General features: G+C 41.2%; 1 protein-coding gene across 3 annotated transcripts in view; it reads right to left on the bottom strand.

The window, feature by feature from the left end:
- LOC101864248 (coiled-coil domain-containing protein 18) overlaps nt 1-892 on the bottom strand; it is a 61,216-nt gene extending 60,324 nt beyond the window's left edge. For 2 of the 3 annotated variants that reach the window (XM_005105652.2, XM_005105654.2), the window contains exon 1: nt 316-892. In XM_005105652.2, the coding sequence (XP_005105709.1) occupies nt 316-476 (161 nt within the window). In that variant the 5' untranslated portion in view covers nt 477-892. The remainder of the gene's footprint in view (nt 1-315) is intronic. The other variant, XM_005105653.2, reaches the window with a different exon arrangement.
- Nucleotides 893-1,270: the final 378 nt, after the last annotated feature.

Below are 1,270 nucleotides of genomic sequence, written 5' to 3'. Positions count from 1 at the left end.
AATAATATCCGAAATTTGGGGGAAAGGATGATATTTCAGAGTGTTCGGAGAAATAGATCTAGATTCTAGTGCCCAGCTTTATTTTCCTGAACGTTCGGAGAAATAGTGCCCAGCTTTATTTTCCCGAACGTTCGGAGAAATAGTGCCGGCCATTTAAAAAACTATTAATTTGCAACGGAAATGAAGTTGATATTCATGTTTAGACTTAGAGCATCAATATTTAGATCTAGATTCTAGATCTAGAAGATCTAGAATCTAGATCTAGATCTAGATTCTAGATCTAGAATCTAGTAGGAAATGGACAAGAAGACTTACGTTTCAGAACTAACACTCTGCACCTCCTCCTCCAGCTTTCGCAAGTTTTGCAGCTTTTCTTCGGTCTCCAACAATCTCCTCCGCATTTCTTCATACTCCATCTTATTCCGTTCAAATATAGCTTTCGATGACCCTGTATCAACAATACCGGTCGAAGCCATAACTTATTGGCCTTCGTAACCTATTTGTGTGGCTCTGATCCAGCCAGTGATGTTATTAGGATGTACCGTTGATGAAGCTGTGGTCGACAACATGAGCGAGGCCCAACGTAGCCTAGCCAAGTCAAAACACAACAGTAAACTTTTTCGCTGCATCCGGTTAGAGAGAACAACACTTTTACTTTGGCGTTCGAACAACACAGAATTCGAAGTGTGCGTGTAGATCTAGGCCTAAAACGTGTTTCAACTTGTTTAGTAATCTAGAACAACTTTGTTCCGGGCACTCTTTTTGGGTACTTACAAGTTGTAGGACGTAGATGGACATAAAATATTTACTTATAAATTCGGGCCATTGTGGCAGTCTGTCACCATTTTCTGGTTGCCAACCAAAAAATTTTGCCACCTTTTCTTTGAATTTCATTGGCTCAGAACTGAAACACATAGCGACGCGTTGCTAAGTCGTCTAGCGTGGCGATGAAGTGATGAAAAGCGCACATTTGTGTGGCTCTCTCGCCTCAACTTCTTTGTCACCGTGCCAAATCATAGGTAGAGAATCTAGGCCTAGGCGCCCTATGGGCGTTTTCGGAATTCTAAAAAAAATGTAGGCTTGGCCTAGAGGCCTAGGCAATAGAGTTATAGGCCAAGTGCAATTAATCTATACTCTCTGATAATACTCGATTGATGGGTGGGTGTCGCGGGTGAAACGATTAGGATCATGAGAAGAGAACAGGGAAAAATTCAGATCACGGGGCAATTATAATAGATTTCTTAGATTTCTATGTAAATTTACTTGCTGG

The sequence above is a fragment of the Aplysia californica genome, unplaced genomic scaffold (genome assembly GCF_000002075.1).
Source record: "Aplysia californica isolate F4 #8 unplaced genomic scaffold, AplCal3.0 scaffold00484, whole genome shotgun sequence".
In the NCBI taxonomy this organism is placed as follows: Eukaryota; Metazoa; Mollusca; class Gastropoda; order Aplysiida; family Aplysiidae; genus Aplysia; species Aplysia californica.
The sequence above is the reverse complement of the archived record's forward strand: the minus strand, read 5'-3'. Positions and strand labels throughout refer to the sequence as shown.